Source organism: Sebastes fasciatus, chromosome 5, assembly GCF_043250625.1.
Source record: "Sebastes fasciatus isolate fSebFas1 chromosome 5, fSebFas1.pri, whole genome shotgun sequence".
NCBI lineage: Eukaryota > Metazoa > Chordata > Actinopteri > Perciformes > Sebastidae > Sebastes > Sebastes fasciatus.
The window spans coordinates 38,431,332-38,450,670 of NC_133799.1; the positions used below are offsets into that span (position 1 = coordinate 38,431,332).

At 41.4% G+C, this 19,339-nt stretch overlaps 1 protein-coding gene across 1 annotated transcript in view; it reads right to left on the reverse strand.

Moving 5' to 3' along the window:
- The window catches only part of apc2 (APC regulator of WNT signaling pathway 2), an 84,290-nt gene that overhangs the window by 11,022 nt on the left and 53,929 nt on the right, over positions 1-19,339 (reverse strand). Inside the window, exons 10-11 of the mRNA XM_074636642.1 lie at positions 4,809-4,907; positions 4,585-4,724 (exon numbers count right to left, since the gene is read on the reverse strand). Of these exons, the coding sequence (XP_074492743.1) occupies positions 4,585-4,724; positions 4,809-4,907 (239 nt within the window). The remainder of the gene's footprint in view (positions 1-4,584; positions 4,725-4,808; positions 4,908-19,339) is intronic.

The window sequence follows — 19,339 nt, forward strand, 5'->3', positions numbered from 1 at the left end:
ATAAGATACTGTACTACATAAGACTTGTTTATGACATACTACACCATGACTTTTTGACATACTACACCATGACTTTTTGACATACTATACCATGACTTTTTTATACATACTACACTATGACTTTATACATACTACACTATGACGTTTTACGTACTATACTATGACTTTTTCACAAACGATATGACTTTTTTATGACATACTATATTATGACTATTTTGACATACTATACTATGACTTTATTCAACATACTATACTATGACTATGAGTATAGTATGTCGAAAAAGTCACAAAAATGTCATAGTATAGTAAATCGAAAAAGTCACAAAAAAGTCATAGTACAGTATGTAAAAAAAGACACAAAAAAGTCATAAAACAGTTAAGGTATAGTATGTCATAAAAAGTCATAAAAACATCAGTATAGTAAGTCGAAAAAAGTCATAAAAGAGTCATAGTATAGTAAGTTGAAAGAGTCACAGTATAGTATGTTGAAAAAAGTGATAAAAAGGTCATAGTATACTATGTGGAAAAAAGTCATCGTGTAGTAGTATGTCCCTTTCATGTCGAAAAAGTTATAAAAAAAATTCCTAGTGTAGTATTTCACAAAAGCAATAAAAAAGTCACAGTAAAGTATTTTGAAAAAAGTCATAGTACAGTACGGGGGTCTCCTGTCGGGTCTCCCGTCGCTCGTGACCCGTAGCTCGCGACCCATAGCTCGCGACCCGTTTCTGAGTCACTTGCTAAAGGTTCAAAGAATATGTAAAAGATTTGATAAGAGAAAGTCACTTGGTAAACCTAAATTTCTATCCAATCAAATTCACGGACATCCCGCCCACTTCTGACACAAACTGATTATTTGCCAATCAGCTGTCAATTAAACAAGTTACGCTGCTGCCAAGTTTGATTACATCAGTGGCGCCGTAACATTAGGAGATGTTAGCAGGCAAGCAAGCACACACCAGATCTGACCGCGGAAAATAGCCAGGCCAAGAAAAGGACAAAAACATACTAAACTGGGAAAAAAAAGTTCTGAAACTTGTGTTTGGTGTATTATTTCTCTGTTGTTACAATGCTAATGGTCATTGTATTTTACATCGTTGGAAAGCCTGTTTATTTACTTTCACAATGATGTCCAACTTGTAAGGATCATGCATTTGTGGGATGAGCAGCACAGCTGATTATGTGGGGAGCGCCCAAACTTTTTTCCAAAATGCTCTGCCAATGGTAAACAGTGTATTCTCCTGTTGGTATTGACTCTTGTTTTGAGTTGTTTTGGTGGATTGGATGATTGAACTCTATCAGTAACAAGGAACAAACAAGACATATTGGCTATTTTACACTTTATTCATATAATACACCGTCAGGAGCCTCAGTAGCGTTGGAAGATCCATACGCAGCCACAACAGCCTGGCACCTCCTCCTCATGCTGGTCACCAACCTGGTCACATGTTGCTGTGGGATGGCGTTCCATTCCTCAACCAGGATTCGTTGCAGGTCAGCCAGCGTGGTTGTGTGTTCCCTCAATGATGTCACTGGCAAAACAAGGCTTGTCATCATTGAAGGCCATCTCAATGCAGTGAGCTATTGGGATGAGATTCTGCAGCCAGTGGTGATCCCGTATCTCCACAATCTGGGACCTAACTTCATCCTCCAAGATGACAATGCTCGCCCCCACAGAGCCAGGGTTATCACAGACTACCTCCACAATGTGGGAGTAGAGAGAATGGAACAGCCTGCCAAGAGTCCAGACCTCAACCCAATTCAACACTTGTAGGATCAGCTTGGGCGTGCTCTACGTGTTAGAGTGACCAACACAACCATGCTGGCTGACCTGAAACGAATCCTGGTTGAGGAATGGAACGCCATCCCACAGCAACGTGTGACCAGGTTGGTGACCAGCATGAGGAGGAGGTGCCAGGCTGTTGTGGCTGCGTATGGATCTTCCAACGCTACTGAGGCTCCTGACGGTGGATTAAATGAATAAAGTGTAAAATAGCCAATATGTCTTGTTTGTTCCTTGTTACTGATAGAGAGTGCAATCATCCAATCCACCAAACAACTCAAAACAAGAGTCAATACCAACAGGAGAATACACTGTTTACCATTGGCAAATTTTCTTGGGCGCTACCCACATAATCAGCTGAAATGCTCATCCCACAAATGCATGATCCTTACAAGTTGGACATCATTGTGAAGGTAAATAAACAGGCTTTCCAACGATGTAGAATACAATGCCAATTAGCATTGTAACAACAGAGAAATAATCCACCAAACACCACTTTTATTTTCATGAGGAATGGGAAACAAAGTTTTGTTTTCACAAATGTGAATGACAAGTGTGTGTGTTTCATTTGCGGTGTGAGCGTGTACGTCGATAGAAGATTTAACGTAGAGCGCCACTTCACCAAAGTCCACGGCAACTTTTCACGGGACTTTCCGGCTGGTAGCAGTCTACGAACCGAGAAGGTAAAGGAGCTGTAAACAACGCTTAAAAGACGACAGTCTCTGTTTACCAAACCGACGAAGAAGGCCAACGCTGCAACAGAGGCTTCATTTAATGTGGCAAACATCCTAACGAAGCGCAAAAAAAACTTCACCGATGGCGGCGTTGTAAAAGAGCCGATGACCAAGGACCATAAAAGCAAGACAGAAATTATGTCTGCTATCGCCAATGTACAACTTGGTGCTAATACTGTGGCGAGGAGAGTGTCTGTGCTGTCTGCGGATGCTGTGGAGCAGCTAGAACGGGACATGGACAGGTGCAGATGGTTTTCCATACACTTTGATGAGTCAGTTGAAACCAGCGATACCATCCAGCCCAGCTTGCTGTCATGAATGTCATGAAATCTAAGTTGAGAACAAGACTGACAGATGAACATTTAAATGAGTCCATAAGAGTGAACCTAAGTGGATCTACTCCAGCAGAAACCTCTCTTGTTGACTCCATGCAGTGCCAGTCATCTCACTAACTGTTAAAAAGACAGAATGCATGTAATACATGCATGTGAACTACAGATGATGAAGGGAATGTGAAGGGAAGTGATGTGATGCAGTGATATGTGGACAGACAGAAAATAAGGACAAGTAAAATAAGTAACAACATAGTTTTGTTTTCTATGACATTATATGATGTGAATTTAATAGTGTGAGCTGGACACATTGAAAATGTAAAGAAATGCATACAGAAAAAAACATGCACATGCTGCTGAATTTAAGATGTTGATGATGTCAAAATGTGTGTTGGATATCAACATGTTCTAAATGTTCACACAAAAGAAGCTTATTCAGCTGGTTTGGGTGGGGCTGAGCGATGTGAATAAATGTTACTAATAATATAAAATATGAGGAGCTCCCGGCCACTTTAATTTTGTCAAAGTAGCTCTCAGAGGAGAAAAGGTTGGAGACCCCTGTCGAAAAAAGTCATAAAAACACCATAGTATAGTATGTGGCTGTGGCTCAGAGGGTAGAGCAGGTTGTCCACCAATCGGAAGGTCGGTGGTTCGATCCCCGGCTGCTCCGGGTCACATGTCGATGTCTCCTTGAGCAAGACACTTAACCCCAATTTGCTCCCGGAGGCATAGCCATCGGTGTGTGAATGAGTATTTAGATTAAATCCTGATGGGCAAAGTTGGCACCTTAGTAGCCTCTGCCATCAGTGTATGAATGGGTGAATACTGACATGTAGTGTAAAGCGCTTTGAGTGGTCGGAAGACTAGAAAAGCGCTATATAAGTCCAAGTCCATTTACCATTTATGTAAAAAAAAAAAGTCACAGTATAGTATGTCGAAGAAAAGCTATAAAAATTAATGTATAATGCGTATCAAAAAAAGTCATAAAAAAGTAATAGTCTAGTATGTCGATAAAAGTCATAAAAAACTCATAGTATAGGTCGAAAAACATAAAAAGTTCATAGCAAGTCAAAGAAAGTCATAGCAATCTATGTCGGAAAAAAGTGGTAGAATAGTATGGTGAAAACATTCATAGTATAGTGTGTAAAAAAACGTCATCAAAAAGTCATAGCACGGTATGACCTAAAAATTGTCATAAAAGCATTTCTATTAATGTTTTAGCCGGGTGAGGTGGAGCTAATTTGAACTACTAAACTACTACTATACAACTCTTTATATGTTACTCGATGATAAATCAATGTAACATTTTAGAAACTCATGTGTTTTCAGTGTGAAATTTTAATCTAAAAAGTAACTGCAGCTGTCAGATATATGTAGTGCAGTTACAAGTTCAAATATTTCCTTCTGATACGTAGTGGAGTAGAGGTAGAAAGTAGTTTAAGGTAGAAAGTAGTTTAAAGTCGAAACACTTGAGTGGAGTACATCAAAATCAGTAAATGTATTTAGTTACATTCCACCACTGGTTTTAGGTTACCTTTCTCATATTTTCATATTTCTTTTGCTGCTGTTATACTTTAATTTCCATGTGGGGGTTCAGTAGAGTGTATTTTATCTACTGTTGGCACAATGATACACCTTTTCATCACAACATTTTGTCCCTGTCTTCGCTCCAGCTGTCAAACATTACTGCCCACTGATCCATGCAGGACTGTTAAAACCACCCACAGTGTCTCTATACCTTGTTGACGACGTCTCCGAAGGTGAGGTTAGTCACGGCCATCCCTGCGTAGCGACGCAGAGCCATGTTAATGGGGTCGTTCTGCATGCCATACATGTCCTGGTCCAGGTGGATCAGATCAGCCACCACCTGCAGGCCGCCTGGAAGACAACACAACAAACTCTGAGCAAAATATGTCATTGATGTTTTGGGAAAAACAAAAGACTTGTAAGTGTTTGACGTACCTAATTCATTCATGGCGCGTCGGTACTCCTCTTCAAAGGAAAGCTTCATGATGGCGCACATGGCCTGACAGATCTGAGGGTCCACAGGTTCAGGGATGTCTGCAGAGACAAAAGGTAGAATAGAAGTTAAGGTTTCGGTGGAAGTTCATAAACAATGACTCTACTGAGAGACAACAAATGTGAGTGCTATGGGCCTTTTCCCATGCAGTGGTTTTGGTTCCTTCAGGTTTTAAAGATAACTTGTCTCACCATGGTTTTGGTTCCTTCAGGTTTTAAAGAGAACTTGACTCACTGGTGGTTTTGGTTCCTTCAGGTTTTAAAGAGAACTTGACTCACCGGTGGTTTCGGTTCCCTCAGGTTTTAAAGAGAACTTGACTCACCGTGGTTTTGGTTCCTTCAGGTTTTAAAGAGAACTTGACTCAACGGTGGTTTTGGTTCCTTCAAGTTTTAAAGAGAACTTGACTCACTGGTGGTTTTGGCTCCTTCAGGTTTTAAAGAGAACTTGACTCACTGGTGGTTTTGGTTCCTTCAGGTTTTAAAGAGAACTTGACTCACCGGTGGTTTTGGTTCCTTCAGGTTTTAAAGAGAACTTGACTCACAGGTGGTTTTAGTTCCTTCAGGTTTTAAAGAGAACTTGACTCGCCGGTGGTTTTGGTTCCTTCAGGTTTTAAAGAGAACTTGACTCACCGGTGGTTTCAGTTCCCTCAGGTTTTAAAGAGAACTTGACTAACCGTGGTTTTGGTTCCTTCAGGTTTTAAAGAGAACTTGACTCACTGGTGGTTTTGGTTCCTTCAGGTTTTAAGGAGAAATTGACTCACTGGTGGTTTTGGTTCCTTCAGGTTTTAAAGAGAACTTGACTCACAGGTGGTTTTAGTTCCTTCAGGTTTTAAAGAGAACTTGACTCACCGGTGGTTTTGGTTCCTTCAGGTTTTAAAGAGAACTTGACTCACCGTGGTTTTGGTTCCTTCAGGTTTTAAAGAGAACTTGACTCACCGGTGGTTTTGGTTCCTTCGTGTTTTAAAGAGAACTTGACTCACCGGTGGTTTTGGTTCCTTCAAGTTTTAAAGAGAACTTGACTCACTGGTGGTTTTGGCTCCTTCAGGTTTTAAAGAGAACTTGACTCACTGGTGGTTTTGGTTCCTTCAGGTTTTAAAGAGAACTTGACTCACCGGTGGTTTCGGTTCCTTCAGGTTTTGAAAGAGAACTTGACTCACCATGGTTTTGGTTCCTTCAGGTTTTAAAGAGAACTTGACCCACCGTGGTTTTGGTTCCTTCAGGTTTTAAAGAGACCTTGACTCACCGTGGTTCAGATTTTAAAGAGAACTTGACTCACTGGTGGTTTTGGTTCCTTCAGGTTTTAAAGAGAACTTGACTCACTGGTGGTTTTGGTTCCTTCAGGTTTTAAAGATAACTTGACTCACTGGGGTTTTTGGTTCCTTCAGGTTTTAAAGAGAACTTGACACACCGTGGTTTTGGTTCCTTCAGGTTTTAAAGAGAACTTGACTCACCGTGGTTTTGGTTCCTTCAGGTTTTAAAGAGAACTTGACTCACCGTGGTTCAGGTTTTAAAGAGAACTTGACTCACTGGTGGTTTTGGTTCCTTCATGTTTAAAGAGAACTTGATTCACTGCTGGTTTTGGTTCCCTCAGGTTTAAAGAGAACTTGACTGACCAGTGGTTTTGGTTCCTTCAGGTTTTAAAGAGAACTTGACTCACTGGGGGTTTTGGTTCCTTCAGGTATTAAAGATAACTTGACTCACCGTGGATCTGGTTCCTTCAGGTTTTAAGGAGAACTTGACTCACCAGTGGTTTTGGTTCCTTCAGGTTTTAAAGAGAACTTGACTCACCGGTGGTTTTGGTTCCATTAGGTTTTAAAGAGAACTTGACTCACCAGTGGTTTTGGTTCCTTCAGGTTTTAAAGAGAACTTGATTCACCAGTGGTTTTGGTTCCTACAGGTTTTAAAGAGAACTTGACTCACCGTGGTTCAGGTTTTAAAGAGAACTTGACTCACTGGTGGTTTTGGTTCCTTCAGATTTTAAAGGGAACTTGTCTCACTGGTGGTTTTGGTTCCTTCAGGTTTTAAAGATGACTTGACTCACCGTGGATTTGGTTCCTTCAGGTTTTAAAGAGAACTTGACTCACCGTGGTTCAGGTTTTAAGGAGAACTTGACTCACTGGTGGTTTTGGTTCCTTCAGATTTTAAAGGGAACTTGTCTCACTGGTAGTTTTGGTTCCTTCAGGTTTTAAAGAGAACTTGACTCACTGGTGGTTGTGGTTCCTTCAGGTTTTAAAGATGACTTGACTCACCGTGGATTTGGTTCCTTCAGGTTTTAAGGAGAACTTGACTCACCATGGTTTTGGTTCCTTCAGGTTTTAAAGAGAACTTGACTCACTGGTGGTTTTGGTTCCTTCAGGTTTTAAAGAGAACTTGACTCACTGGGGTTTTTGGTTCCTTCAGGTTTTAAAGAGAACTTGACTCACCGTGGTTTTGGTTCCTTCAGGTTTTAAAGAGAATTTGACTCACCGTGGTTCAGGTTTTAAAGAGAACTTGACTCACCGGTGGTTTCAGTTCCCTCAGGTTTTAAAGAGAACTTGACTAACCGTGGTTTTGGTTCCTTCAGGTTTTAAAGAGAACTTGACTCACTGGTGGTTTTGGTTCCTTCAGGTTTTAAGGAGAAATTGACTCACTGGTGGTTTTGGTTCCTTCAGGTTTTAAAGAGAACTTGACTCACAGGTGGTTTTAGTTCCTTCAGGTTTTAAAGAGAACTTGACTCACCGGTGGTTTTGGTTCCTTCAGGTTTTAAAGAGAACTTGACTCACCGTGGTTTTGGTTCCTTCAGGTTTTAAAGAGAACTTGACTCACCGGTGGTTTTGGTTCCTTCGTGTTTTAAAGAGAACTTGACTCACCGGTGGTTTTGGTTCCTTCAAGTTTTAAAGAGAACTTGACTCACTGGTGGTTTTGGCTCCTTCAGGTTTTAAAGAGAACTTGACTCACTGGTGGTTTTGGTTCCTTCAGGTTTTAAAGAGAACTTGACTCGCCGGTGGTTTTGGTTCCTTCAGGTTTTAAAGAGAACTTGACTCACCGGTGGTTTCAGTTCCCTCAGGTTTTAAAGAGAACTTGACTCACCGGTGGTTTTGGTTCCTTCGTGTTTTAAAGAGAACTTGACTCACCGGTGGTTTTGGTTCCTTCAAGTTTTAAAGAGAACTTGACTCACTGGTGGTTTTGGCTCCTTCAGGTTTTAAAGAGAACTTGACTCACTGGTGGTTTTGGTTCCTTCAGGTTTTAAAGAGAACTTGACTCGCCGGTGGTTTTGGTTCCTTCAGGTTTTAAAGAGAACTTGACTCACCGGTGGTTTCAGTTCCCTCAGGTTTTAAAGAGAACTTGACTAACCGTGGTTTTGGTTCCTTCAGGTTTTAAAGAGAACTTGACTCACTGGTGGTTTTGGTTCCTTCAGGTTTTAAGGAGAAATTGACTCACTGGTGGTTTTGGTTCCTTCAGGTTTTAAAGAGAACTTGACTCACAGGTGGTTTTAGTTCCTGCAGGTTTTAAAGAGAACTTGACTCACCGGTGGTTTTGGTTCCTTCAGGTTTTAAAGAGAACTTGACTCACCGTGGTTTTGGTTCCTTCAGGTTTTAAAGAGAACTTGACTCACTGGTGGTTTTGGTTCCTTCAGGTTTTAAAGAGAACTTGACTCACTGGTGGTTTTGGCTCCTTCAGGTTTTAAAGAGAATTTGACTGACCAGTGGTTGTGGTTCCTACAGGTTTTAAAGAGAACTTGACTCACCGTGGTTCAGGTTTTAAAGAGAACTTGACTCACCGGTGGTTTCGGTTCCTTCAGGTTTTGAAAGAGAACTTGACTCACCATGGTTTTGGTTCCTTCAGGTTTTAAAGAGAACTTGACCCACCGTGGTTTTGGTTCCTTCAGGTTTTAAAGAGACCTTGACTCACCGTGGTTCAGATTTTAAAGAGAACTTGACTCACTGGTGGTTTTGGTTCCTTCAGGTTTTAAAGAGAACTTGACTCACTGGTGGTCTTGGTTCCTTCAGGTTTTAAAGATAACTTGACTCACTGGGGTTTTTGGTTCCTTCAGGTTTTAAAGAGAACTTGACTCACCGTGGTTTTGGTTCCTTCAGGTTTTAAAGAGAACTTGACTCACCGTGGTTTTGGTTCCTTCAGGTTTTAAAGAGAACTTGACTCACCGTGGTTCAGGTTTTAAAGAGAACTTGACTCACTGGTGGTTTTGGTTCCTTCATGTTTAAAGAGAACTTGACTCACTGCTGGTTTTGGTTCCCTCAGGTATAAAGAGAACTTGACTGACCAGTGGTTTTGGTTCCTTCAGATTTGAAAGGGAACTTGACTCACTGGTGGTTTTGGTTCCTTCAGGTTTTAAAGAGAACTTGACTCACCGTGGGTTTGGTTCCTTCAGGTTTTAAAGAGAACTTGACTCACCGTGGTTCAGGTTTTAAAGAGAACTTGACTCACTGGTGGTTTTGGTTCCTTCATGTTTAAAGAGAACTTGATTCACTGCTGGTTTTGGTTCCCTCAGGTTTAAAGAGAACTTGACTGACCAGTGGTTTTGGTTCCTTCAGGTTTTAAAGAGAACTTGACTCACTGGGGGTTTTGGTTCCTTCAGGGATTAAAGATAACTTGTCTCACCGTGGATCTGGTTCCTTCAGGTTTTAAGGAGAACTTGACTCACCAGTGGTTTTGGTTCCTTCAGGTTTTAAAGAGAACTTGACTCACCGGTGGTTTTGGTTCCATTAGGTTTTAAAGAGAACTTGACTCACCAGTGGTTTTGGTTCCTTCAGGTTTTAAAGAGAACTTGATTCACCAGTGGTTTTGGTTCCTACAGGTTTTAAAGAGAACTTGACTCACCGTGGTTCAGGTTTTAAAGAGGACTTGACTCACTGGTGGTTTTGGTTCCTTCAGATTTTAAAGGGAACTTGTCTCACTGGTGGTTTTGGTTCCTTCAGGTTTTAAAGATGACTTGACTCACCGTGGATTTGGTTCCTTCAGGTTTTAAAGAGAACTTGACTCACCGTGGTTCAGGTTTTAAGGAGAACTTGACTCACTGGTGGTTTTGGTTCCTTCAGATTTTAAAGGGAACTTGTCTCACTGGTGGTTTTGGTTCCTTCAGGTTTTAAAGAGAACTTGACTCACTGGTGGTTGTGGTTCCTTCAGGTTTTAAAGATGACTTGACTCACCAGGGATTTGGTTCCTTCAGGTTTTAAGGAGAACTTGACTCACCATGGTTTTGGTTCCTTCAGGTTTTAAAGAGAACTTGACCCACCGTGGTTTTGGTTCCTTCAGGTTTTAAAGAGACCTTGACTCACCGTGGTTCAGATCTTAAAGAGAACTTGACTCACTGGTGATTTTGGTTCCTTCAGGTTTTAAAGAGAACTTGACTCACTGGGGTTTTTGGTTCCTTCAGGTTTTAAAGAGAACTTGACTCACCGTGGTTTTGATTCCTTTAGGTTTTAAAGAGAACTTGACTCACCGTGGTTTTGGTTCCTTCAGGTTTTAAAGAGAATTTGACTCACCGTGGTTCAGGTTTTAAAGAGAACTTGACTCACTGGTGGTTTTGGTTCCTTCAGGTTTAAAGAGAACTTGACTCACTGCTGGTTTTGGTATAAAGAGAACTTGACTGACCAGTGGTTTTGGTTCCTTCAGATTTGAAAGGGAACTTGAGTCACTGGTGGTTTTGGTTCCTTCAGGTTTTAAAGAGAACTTGACTCACCGTGGTTTTGGTTCCTTCAGGTTTTAAAGAGAATTTGACTCACCGTGGTTCAGGTTTTAAAGAGAACTTGACTCACTGGTGGTTTTGGTTCCTTCATGTTTAAAGGGAACTTGACTCACTGCTGGTTTTGGTTCCTTCAGGTTTAAAGAGAACTTGACTGACCAGTGGTTTTGGTTCCTTCAGATTTGAAAGGGAACTTGAGTCACTGGTGGTTTTGGTTCCTTCAGGTTTTAAAGAGAACTTGACTCACTGGGGGTTTTGGTTCCTTCAGGTATTAAAGATAACTTGACTCACCGTGGATCTGGTTCCTTCAGGTTTTAAAGAGAACTTGACTCACCAGTGGTTTTGGTTCCTTCAGGTTTTAAAGAGAACTTGATTCACCAGTGGTTTTGGTTCCTACAGGTTTTAAAGAGAACTTGACTCACCGTGGTTCAGGTTTTAAAGAGAACTTGACTCACTGGTGGTTTTGGTTCCTTCAGATTTTAAAGGGAACTTGTCTCACTGGTGGTTGTGGTTCCTTCAGGTTTTAAAGATGACTTGACTCACCGTGGATTTGGTTCCTTCAGGTTTTAAGGAGAACTTGACTCACAAGTGGTTTTGGTTCCTTCAGGTTTTAAAGAGAACTTGACTCACCGTGGTTCAGGTTTTAAAGAGAACTTGACTCACTGGTGGTTTTGGTTCCTTCAGATTTTAAAGGGAACTTGTCTCACTGGTGGTTTTGGTTCCTTCAGGTTTTAAAGAGAACTTGACTCACTGGTGGTTGTGGTTCCTTCAGGTTTTAAAGATGACTTGACTCACCGTGGATTTGGTTCCTTCAGGTTTTAAGGAGAACTTGACTCACAAGTGGTTTGGGTTCCTTCAGGTTCTAAAGAGAACTTGACTCACCGGTGGTTTTGGTTCCTTCAGGTTTTAAAGAGAACTTGACTCACCGGTGGTTTCGGTTCCTTCAGGTTTTGAAAGAGAACTTGACTCACCATGGTTTTGGTTCCTTCAGGTTTTAAAGAGAACTTGACCCACCGTGGTTTTGGTTCCTTCAGGTTTTAAAGAGACCTTGACTCACCGTGGTTCAGATTTTAAAGAGAACTTGACTCACTGGTGGTTTTGGTTCCTTCAGGTTTTAAAGATAACTTGACTCACTGGGGTTTTTGGTTCCTTCAGGTTTTAAGGAGAACTTGACTCACTGGTGGTTTTGGTTCCTTCATGTTTAAACAGAACTTGACTCACTGCTGGTTTTGGTTCCCTCAGGTATAAAGAGAACTTGACTGACCAGTGGTTTTGGTTCCTTCAGATTTGAAAGGGAACTTGACTCACTGGTGGTTTTGGTTCCTTCAGGTTTTAAAGAGAACTTGACTCACCGTGGTTTTGGTTCCCTCAGGTTTTAAAGAGAACTTGACTAACCGTGGTTTTGGTTCCTTCAGGTTTTAAAGAGAACTTGACTCACTGGGGGTTTTGGTTCCTTCAGGTATTAAAGATAACTTGACTCACCGTGGATCTGGTTCCTTCAGATTTTAAGGAGAACTTGACTCACCAGTGGTTTTGGTTCCTTCAGGTTTTAAAGAGAACTTGACTCACCGTTGGTTTTGGTTCCATTAGGTTTTAAAGAGAACTTGACTCACCAGTGGTTTTGGTTCCTTCAGGTTTTAAAGAGAACTTGATTCACCAGTGGTTTTGGTTCCTACAGGTTTTAAAGAGAACTTGACTCACCGTGGTTCAGGTTTTAAAGAGAACTTGACTCACTGGTGGTTTTGGTTCCTTCAGATTTTAAAGGGAACTTGTCTCACTGGTGGTTGTGGTTCCTTCAGGTTTTAAAGATGACTTGACTCACCGTGGATTTGGTTCCTTCAGGTTTTAAGGAGAACTTGACTCACAAGTGGTTTTGGTTCCTTCAGGTTTTAAAGAGAACTTGACTCACCGGTGGTTTTGGTTCCTTCAGGTTTTAAAGAGAACTTGACTCACCGTGGTTTTGGTTCCTTCAGGTTTTAAAGAGAACTTGACTCACCGTGGTTTTGGTTCCTTCATGTTTAAAGAGAACTTGACTCACTGCTGGTTTTGGTTCCCTCAGGTATAAAGAGAACTTGACTGACCAGTGGTTTTGGTTCCTTCAGATTTGAAAGGGAACTTGACTCACTGGTGGTTTTGGTTCCTTCAGGTTTTAAAGAGAACTTGACTCACCGTGGGTTTGGTTCCTTCAGGTTTTAAAGAGAACTTGACTCACCGTGGTTCAGGTTTTAAAGAGAACTTGACTCACTGGTGGTTTTGGTTCCTTCATGTTTAAAGAGAACTTGATTCACTGCTGGTTTTGGTTCCCTCAGGTTTAAAGAGAACTTGACTGACCAGTGGTTTTGGTTCCTTCAGGTTTTAAAGAGAACTTGACTCACTGGGGGTTTTGGTTCCTTCAGGTATTAAAGATAACTTGACTCACCGTGGATCTGGTTCCTTCAGGTTTTAAGGAGAACTTGACTCACCAGTGGTTTTGGTTCCTTCAGGTTTTAAAGAGAACTTGACTCACCGGTGGTTTTGGTTCCATTAGGTTTTAAAGAGAACTTGACTCACCAGTGGTTTTGGTTCCTTCAGGTTTTAAAGAGAACTTGATTCACCAGTGGTTTTGGTTCCTACAGGTTTTAAAGAGAACTTGACTCACCGTGGTTCAGGTTTTAAAGAGAACTTGACTCACTGGTGGTTTTGGTTCCTTCAGATTTTAAAGGGAACTTGTCTCACTGGTGGTTTTGGTTCCTTCAGGTTTTAAAGATGACTTGACTCACCGTGGATTTGGTTCCTTCAGGTTTTAAAGAGAACTTGACTCACCGTGGTTCAGGTTTTAAGGAGAACTTGACTCACTGGTGGTTTTGGTTCCTTCAGATTTTAAAGGGAACTTGTCTCACTGGTGGTTTTGGTTCCTTCAGGTTTTAAAGAGAACTTGACTCACTGGTGGTTGTGGTTCCTTCAGGTTTTAAAGATGACTTGACTCACCGTGGATTTGGTTCCTTCAGGTTTTAAGGAGAACTTGACTCACCATGGTTTTGGTTCCTTCAGGTTTTAAAGAGAACTTGACCCACCGTGGTTTTGGTTCCTTCAGGTTTTAAAGAGACCTTGACTCACCGTGGTTCAGATTTTAAAGAGAACTTGACTCACTGGTGATTTTGGTTCCTTCAGGTTTTAAAGAGAACTTGACTCACTGGGGTTTTTGGTTCCTTCAGGTTTTAAAGAGAACTTGACTCACCGTGGTTTTGGTTCCTTCAGGTTTTAAAGAGAACTTGACTCACCGTGGTTTTGGTTCCTTCAGGTTTTAAAGAGAATTTGACTCACCGTGGTTCAGGTTTTAAAGAGAACTTGACTCACTGGTGGTTTTGGTTCCTTCAGGTTTAAAGAGAACTTGACTCACTGCTGGTTTTGCTTCCCTCAGGTATAAAGAGAACTTGACTGACCAGTGATTTTGGTTCCTTCAGATTTGAAAGGGAACTTGAGTCACTGGTGGTTTTGGTTCCTTCAGGTTTTAAAGAGAACTTGACTCACCGTGGTTTTGGTTCCTTCAGGTTTTAAAGAGAATTTGACTCACCGTGGTTCAGGTTTTAAAGAGAACTTGACTCACTGGTGGTTTTGGTTCCTTCATGTTTAAAGAGAACTTGACTCACTGTTGGTTTTGGTTCCCTCAGGTTTAAAGAGAACTTGACTGACCAGTGGTTTTGGTTCCTTCAGATTTGAAAGGGAACTTGAGTCACTGGTGGTTTTGGTTCCTTCAGGTTTTAAAGAGAACTTGACTCACTGGGGGTTTTGGTTCCTTCAGGTATTAAAGATAACTTGACTCACCGTGGATCTGGTTCCTTCAGGTTTTAAAGAGAACTTGACTCACCAGTGGTTTTGGTTCCTTCAGGTTTTAAAGAGAACTTGATTCACCAGTGGTTTTGGTTCCTACAGGTTTTAAAGAGAACTTGACTCACCGTGGTTCAGGTTTTAAAGAGAACTTGACTCACTGGTGGTTTTGGTTCCTTCAGATTTTAAAGGGAACTTGTCTCACTGGTGGTTGTGGTTCCTTCAGGTTTTAAAGATGACTTGACTCACCGTGGATTTGGTTCCTTCAGGTTTTAAGGAGAACTTGACTCACAAGTGGTTTTGGTTCCTTCAGGTTTTAAAGAGAACTTGACTCACCGTGGTTCAGGTTTTAAAGAGAACTTGACTCACTGGTGGTTTTGGTTCCTTCAGATTTTAAAGGGAACTTGTCTCACTGGTGGTTTTGGTTCCTTCAGGTTTTAAAGAGAACTTGACTCACTGGTGGTTGTGGTTCCTTCAGGTTTTAAAGATGACTTGACTCACCGTGGATTTGGTTCCTTCAGGTTTTAAGGAGAACTTGACTCACAAGTGGTTTTGGTTCCTTCAGGTTCTAAAGAGAACTTGACTCACCGGTGGTTTTGGTTCCTTCAGGTTTTAAAGAGAACTTGACTCACCGGTGGTTTCGGTTCCTTCAGGTTTTGAAAGAGAACTTGACTCACCATGGTTTTGGTTCCTTCAGGTTTTAAAGAGAACTTGACCCACCGTGGTTTTGGTTCCTTCAGGTTTTAAAGAGACCTTGACTCACCGTGGTTCAGATTTTAAAGAGAACTTGACTCACTGGTGGTTTTGGTTCCTTCAGGTTTTAAAGATAACTTGACTCACTGGGGTTTTTGGTTCCTTCAGGTTTTAAGGAGAACTTGACTCACTGGTGGTTTTGGTTCCTTCATGTTTAAACAGAACTTGACTCACTGCTGGTTTTGGTTCCCTCAGATATAAAGAGAACTTGACTGACCAGTGGTTTTGGTTCCTTCAGATTTGAAAGGGAACTTGACTCACTGGTGGTTTTGGTTCCTTCAGGTTTTAAAGAGAACTTGACTCACTGGTGGTTTTGGTTCCTTCAGGTTTAAAGAGAACTTGACTCACTGCTGGTTTTGGTTCCCTCAGGTATAAAGAGAACTTGACTGACCAGTGGTTTTGGTTCCTTCAGATTTGAAAGGGAACTTGAGTCACTGGTGGTTTTGGTTCCTTCAGGTTTTAAAGAGAACTTGACTCACCGTGGTTTTGGTTCCTTCAGGTTTTAAAGAGAATTTGACTCACCGTGGTTCAGGTTTTAAAGAGAACTTGACTCACTGGTGGTTTTGGTTCCTTCATGTTTAAAGAGAACTTGACTCACTGCTGGTTTTGGTTCCCTCAGGTTTAAAGAGAACTTGACTGACCAGTGGTTTTGGTTCCTTCAGATTTGAAAGGGAACTTGAGTCACTGGTGGTTTTGGTTCCTTCAGGTTTTAAAGAGAACTTGACTCACTGGGGGTTTTGGTTCCTTCAGGTATTAAAGATAACTTGACTCACCGTGGATCTGGTTCCTTCAGGTTTTAAAGAGAACTTGACTCACCAGTGGTTTTGGTTCCTTCAGGTTTTAAAGAGAACTTGATTCACCAGTGGTTTTGGTTCCTACAGGTTTTAAAGAGAACTTGACTCACCGTGGTTCAGGTTTTAAAGAGAACTTGACTCACTGGTGGTTTTGGTTCCTTCAGATTTTAAAGGGAACTTGTCTCACTGGTGGTTGTGGTTCCTTCAGGTTTTAAAGATGACTTGACTCACCGTGGATTTGGTTCCTTCAGGTTTTAAGGAGAACTTGACTCACAAGTGGTTTTGGTTCCTTCAGGTTTTAAAGAGAACTTGACTCACCGTGGTTCAGGTTTTAAAGAGAACTTGACTCACTGGTGGTTTTGGTTCCTTCAGATTTTAAAGGGAACTTGTCTCACTGGTGGTTTTGGTTCCTTCAGGTTTTAAAGAGAACTTGACTCACTGGTGGTTGTGGTTCCTTCAGGTTTTAAAGATGACTTGACTCACCGTGGATTTGGTTCCTTCAGGTTTTAAGGAGAACTTGACTCACAAGTGGTTTTGGTTCCTTCAGGTTCTAAAGAGAACTTGACTCACCGGTGGTTTTGGTTCCTTCAGGTTTTAAAGAGAACTTGACTCACCGGTGGTTTCGGTTCCTTCAGGTTTTGAAAGAGAACTTGACTCACCATGGTTTTGGTTCCTTCAGGTTTTAAAGAGAACTTGACCCACCGTGGTTTTGGTTCCTTCAGGTTTTAAAGAGACCTTGACTCACCGTGGTTCAGATTTTAAAGAGAACTTGACTCACTGGTGGTTTTGGTTCCTTCAGGTTTTAAAGATAACTTGACTCACTGGGGTTTTTGGTTCCTTCAGGTTTTAAGGAGAACTTGACTCACTGGTGGTTTTGGTTCCTTCATGTTTAAACAGAACTTGACTCACTGCTGGTTTTGGTTCCCTCAGGTATAAAGAGAACTTGACTGACCAGTGGTTTTGGTTCCTTCAGATTTGAAAGGGAACTTGACTCACTGGTGGTTTTGGTTCCTTCAGGTTTTAAAGAGAACTTGACTCACTGGTGGTTTTGGTTCCTTCAGGTTTAAAGAGAACTTGACTCACTGCTGGTTTTGGTTCCCTCAGGTATAAAGAGAACTTGACTGACCAGTGGTTTTGGTTCCTTCAGATTTGAAAGGGAACTTGAGTCACTGGTGGTTTTGGTTCCTTCAGGTTTTAAAGAGAACTTGACTCACCGTGGTTTTGGTTCCTTCAGGTTTTAAAGAGAATTTGACTCACCGTGGTTCAGGTTTTAAAGAGAACTTGACTCACTGGTGGTTTTGGTTCCTTCATGTTTAAAGAGAACTTGACTCACTGCTGGTTTTGGTTCCCTCAGGTTTAAAGAGAACTTGACTGACCAGTGGTTTTGGTTCCTTCAGATTTGAAAGGGAACTTGAGTCACTGGTGGTTTTGGTTCCTTCAGGTTTTAAAGAGAACTTGACTCACTGGGGGTTTTGGTTCCTTCAGGTATTAAAGATAACTTGACTCACCGTGGATCTGGTTCCTTCAGGTTTTAAAGAGAACTTGACTCACCAGTGGTTTTGGTTCCTTCAGGTTTTAAAGAGAACTTGATTCACCAGTGGTTTTGGTTCCTACAGGTTTTAAAGAGAACTTGACTCACCGTGGTTCAGGTTTTAAAGAGAACTTGACTCACTGGTGATTTTGGTTCCTTCAGGTTTTAAAGAGAACTTGACTCACTGGGGTTTTTGGTTCCTTCAGGTTTTAAAGAGAACTTGACTCACCGTGGTTTTGGTTCCTTCAGGTTTTAAAGAGAACTTGACTCACCGTGGTTTTGGTTCCTTCAGGTTTTAAAGAGAATTTGACTCACCGTGGTTCAGGTTTTAAAGAGAACTTGACTCACTGGTGGTTTTGGTTCCTTCAGGTTTAAAGAGAACTTGACTCACTGCTGGTTTTGGTTCCCTCAGGTATAAAGAGAACTTGACTGACCAGTGATTTTGGTTCCTTCAGATTTGAAAGGGAACTTGAGTCACTGGTGGTTTTGGTTCCTTCAGGTTTTAAAGAGAACTTGACTCACCGTGGTTTTGGTTCCTTCAGGTTTTAAAGAGAATTTGACTCACCGTGGTTCAGGTTTTAAAGAGAACTTGACTCACTGGTGGTTTTGGTTCCTTCATGTTTAAAGAGAACTTGACTCACTGTTGGTTTTGGTTCCCTCAGGTTTAAAGAGAACTTGACTGACCAGTGGTTTTGGTTCCTTCAGATTTGAAAGGGAACTTGAGTCACTGGTGGTTTTGGTTCCTTCAGGTTTTAAAGAGAACTTGACTCACTGGGGGTTTTGGTTCCTTCAGGTATTAAAGATAACTTGACTCACCGTGGATCTGGTTCCTTCAGGTTTTAAAGAGAACTTGACTCACCAGTGGTTTTGGTTCCTTCAGGTTTTAAAGAGAACTTGATTCACCAGTGGTTTTGGTTCCTACAGGTTTTAAAGAGAACTTGACTCACCGTGGTTCAGGTTTTAAAGAGAACTTGACTCACTGGTGGTTTTGGTTCCTTCAGATTTTAAAGGGAACTTGTCTCACTGGTGGTTGTGGTTCCTTCAGGTTTTAAAGATGACTTGACTCACCGTGGATTTGGTTCCTTCAGGTTTTAAGGAGAACTTGACTCACAAGTGGTTTTGGTTCCTTCAGGTTTTAAAGAGAACTTGACTCACCGTGGTTCAGGTTTTAAAGAGAACTTGACTCACTGGTGGTTTTGGTTCCTTCAGATTTTAAAGGGAACTTGTCTCACTGGTGGTTTTGGTTCCTTCAGGTTTTAAAGAGAACTTGACTCACTGGTGGTTGTGGTTCCTTCAGGTTTTAAAGATGACTTGACTCACCGTGGATTTGGTTCCTTCAGGTTTTAAGGAGAACTTGACTCACAAGTGGTTTTGGTTCCTTCAGGTTCTAAAGAGAACTTGACTCACCGGTGGTTTTGGTTCCTTCAGGTTTTAAAGAGAACTTGACTCACCGGTGGTTTCGGTTCCTTCAGGTTTTGAAAGAGAACTTGACTCACCATGGTTTTGGTTCCTTCAGGTTTTAAAGAGAACTTGACCCACCGTGGTTTTGGTTCCTTCAGGTTTTAAAGAGACCTTGACTCACCGTGGTTCAGATTTTAAAGAGAACTTGACTCACTGGTGGTTTTGGTTCCTTCAGGTTTTAAAGATAACTTGACTCACTGGGGTTTTTGGTTCCTTCAGGTTTTAAGGAGAACTTGACTCACTGGTGGTTTTGGTTCCTTCATGTTTAAACAGAACTTGACTCACTGCTGGTTTTGGTTCCCTCAGGTATAAAGAGAACTTGACTGACCAGTGGTTTTGGTTCCTTCAGATTTGAAAGGGAACTTGACTCACTGGTGGTTTTGGTTCCTTCAGGTTTTAAAGAGAACTTGACTCACTGGTGGTTTTGGTTCCTTCAGGTTTAAAG